Source organism: Manacus vitellinus, unplaced genomic scaffold, assembly GCF_001715985.3.
Source record: "Manacus vitellinus isolate BGI_N305 unplaced genomic scaffold, ASM171598v3 scaffold_1183_pilon, whole genome shotgun sequence".
In the NCBI taxonomy this organism is placed as follows: Eukaryota; Metazoa; Chordata; class Aves; order Passeriformes; family Pipridae; genus Manacus; species Manacus vitellinus.
In genome coordinates, this window is record NW_021938881.1 from 1 (window position 1) to 2,382 (window position 2,382).

General features: G+C 37.1%; 1 protein-coding gene across 1 annotated transcript; it reads right to left on the bottom strand.

The window, feature by feature from the left end:
* Nucleotides 1–174: 174 nt before the first annotated feature.
* LOC115308092 (integrin alpha-V-like) lies at nt 175–2,299 on the bottom strand (the record flags this gene model as incomplete). Its single annotated transcript, XM_029965707.1, has 3 exons — nt 175–288; nt 1,195–1,353; nt 2,194–2,299. Coding segments are annotated over 3 exons (379 nt in total), but the record flags the coding sequence as incomplete, so codon positions are not given.
* Nucleotides 2,300–2,382: the final 83 nt, after the last annotated feature.

The following is a 2,382-nucleotide window of genomic DNA, read 5'->3' on the forward strand; positions in this document are numbered from 1 at the left end:
AACTCAGCTGTGCCTTGGAGCAGAGGTGCTGCCTGCAGCACTCCCCTGCTCCCTCCAGCTGCCCTGTTTTACCAGCCTTGCTCCTTTAAGTATTGATTTCCAAATAGCTCCATACAGAAGACTGACCCAGAATGAAGAGCCCAAATGGAGCTTAAAGGGCTTAGAAGAGCTCACCAAGGTCTGCACGTCCCCCTCGGCGGCAGCCAAATCCCTCCGGCTGATACGATGGTCACGGTTATCTTCCCTGGCAACTGTGTCATTCTTGTCATCATCCTTAGAAGCAGAAATCTGAGGTACAACCAAGGGAACCCAAATAATAAATTAGACATTTGCAGACTTCAAGAAAACATGTAACTGCAGGTTTCTCTCCTTCTATCCTGGCTGTTCCAACAGCTGTGAATAAAATGCTACTCCTGTCTTTTCTAGATCACTGGTGGAAATTTATACCAGAAGCTAACCCAGAACCTAAGGTATCTTAATTCTTCTTCAACTCAAAACTTTTTCACTGATAGAAAAAAAAAATTGCTCTTAGACTGCAACAGGTAATTCAGTTCTGCAATCTTTAAGACTTTTCCTCAACATTTCAGTTTTAAACTCTGAAAGCACAGCAGTATTACAGCACTGTACATGAGTACGCATGATCACACATACACAAAAATCTTTTTTAACAGGGGCTTGAAGAAGCGTACAGTAGATTAATTAATTATTTCATTAATCCCTTAGAAATTCCCAATGCAAAAATTACAAATTTACATATGGGACTAGGCAGAGCCACGCTCCTTGCCCTCTACACAACAAATCTCTATGAGAAAACTCAAGAGAGTTGTAAAAAATATATTACTGCAAATGGTCTAGCAGAAGCACAGAAGATTTTTATTTATATATATTCACTAAAGTTGCTTCCTGATTGTCAAAGATACAAGAGTATTATTCTTTGTTGTTCTATACATGGAATTGTTTCCCTGTTTGCTTAAAATTAATATACTGATTTTTACTACTTGTTCTAAACTGTCTTAAAATTCAGCTGTATACATTGACATGTACTATCAAAGAGTGCTGCCTTATTCATCAGCAAGAGATAAAAAACTAAGTCAGTGTTAGATATTCTCAGGGATTTGGCTGTTTTGAGGGCTTACAAACCAACCAAACATACTTCATTCCACTCAAAAAACAAAAAAGGAAAGTCCTGCTTACCTTAATTTTCAAGGGATTGATTTCCATGTCAGAAGTGCAGTTCATGGGACCATCGATCTCATACTGAACAATGTAGAGCAGTGTGTTGTTTTTGTACTTGTAGGGCCACTGCAGGGTCATCATCACCTTGCTGAATGCACTTGGACCATTGTTTCTCAGCTGATTATGAAAATAAAATTTACAGATGTAAAAAAACCCACCCAAACAATGCTACTTTCTCTGTTAACGTGCATGAAGTTTGTTATTTGATATTTGAGCAATAGCATCAACAACTTCACCTAAAAGTGCCAGTCAAACTTCAGTTCCCCAACAGGTAAAACTTCAAATTACTTCTGTAATCTGATAAAATGTAACTTGAAGAAAAGCTATATGGCATTGGGGCTTTTTGCCTTGAATTAATGTAATTTTTCGTTGATAAAACATGGGTTGTTTTTTTTTAAGTCGATTAAATGAATCACAGCCTGAGCCAAGATACTCTGAGCACAGATACATACAGCAGCAAGTTTCATCACATAAATGGTCTCTCAAGTTCTAGGACAACTTTTAGCTATTACTGTTCACACAGCTCTCAATAAGTTTTGTTTAATTAAACAATCTAGATTAAAGCTGTGATCGTTCTTGTGTGGAAATTTTAAATACTTGAATTTTTTCAAGGCAAAAAGACTTCACAAGAATGATTTAGAACAACTGCAGTACAACTGAGGATAACTGAATAATTTACAGCCATGAGCCATTTCCTGAGCAGAAAAAGTTACTTCAGATGTTTTACCTAGAATTAAAAGCTGAGAAAGTAAAATATGTGTAATTATGTAAGTAACCAGCCCCTTCTGTTTGTTCCACCCCTTCTTGCAGACAGCAGTTATTGACCCAGCATTAAAAAAAATAACATCTTTCCTTCCATGCAAGAAAAAAAATCATAATTTACTACAGAGAAAAACTACAGCAGAAGATTTAATTTATCACAGCACCGTGTCATTGAAATTAGCAGTAATTCCATACCTCATAAATATGCTGAACTAGAGGCCCAATGTCCTCTTCTGTTTCTGGGTTCTCCTTCGGCTGCCAGTTTGCAATGGGAAGGAATATGTGATCAGGAGATGACACACTAAAAAGGGGAGCAAAGGAGTTGTTATTATCAGGTATGAAACCATAAACATTACTCTCTAGAGTATCTAAAAAAACTAAAAA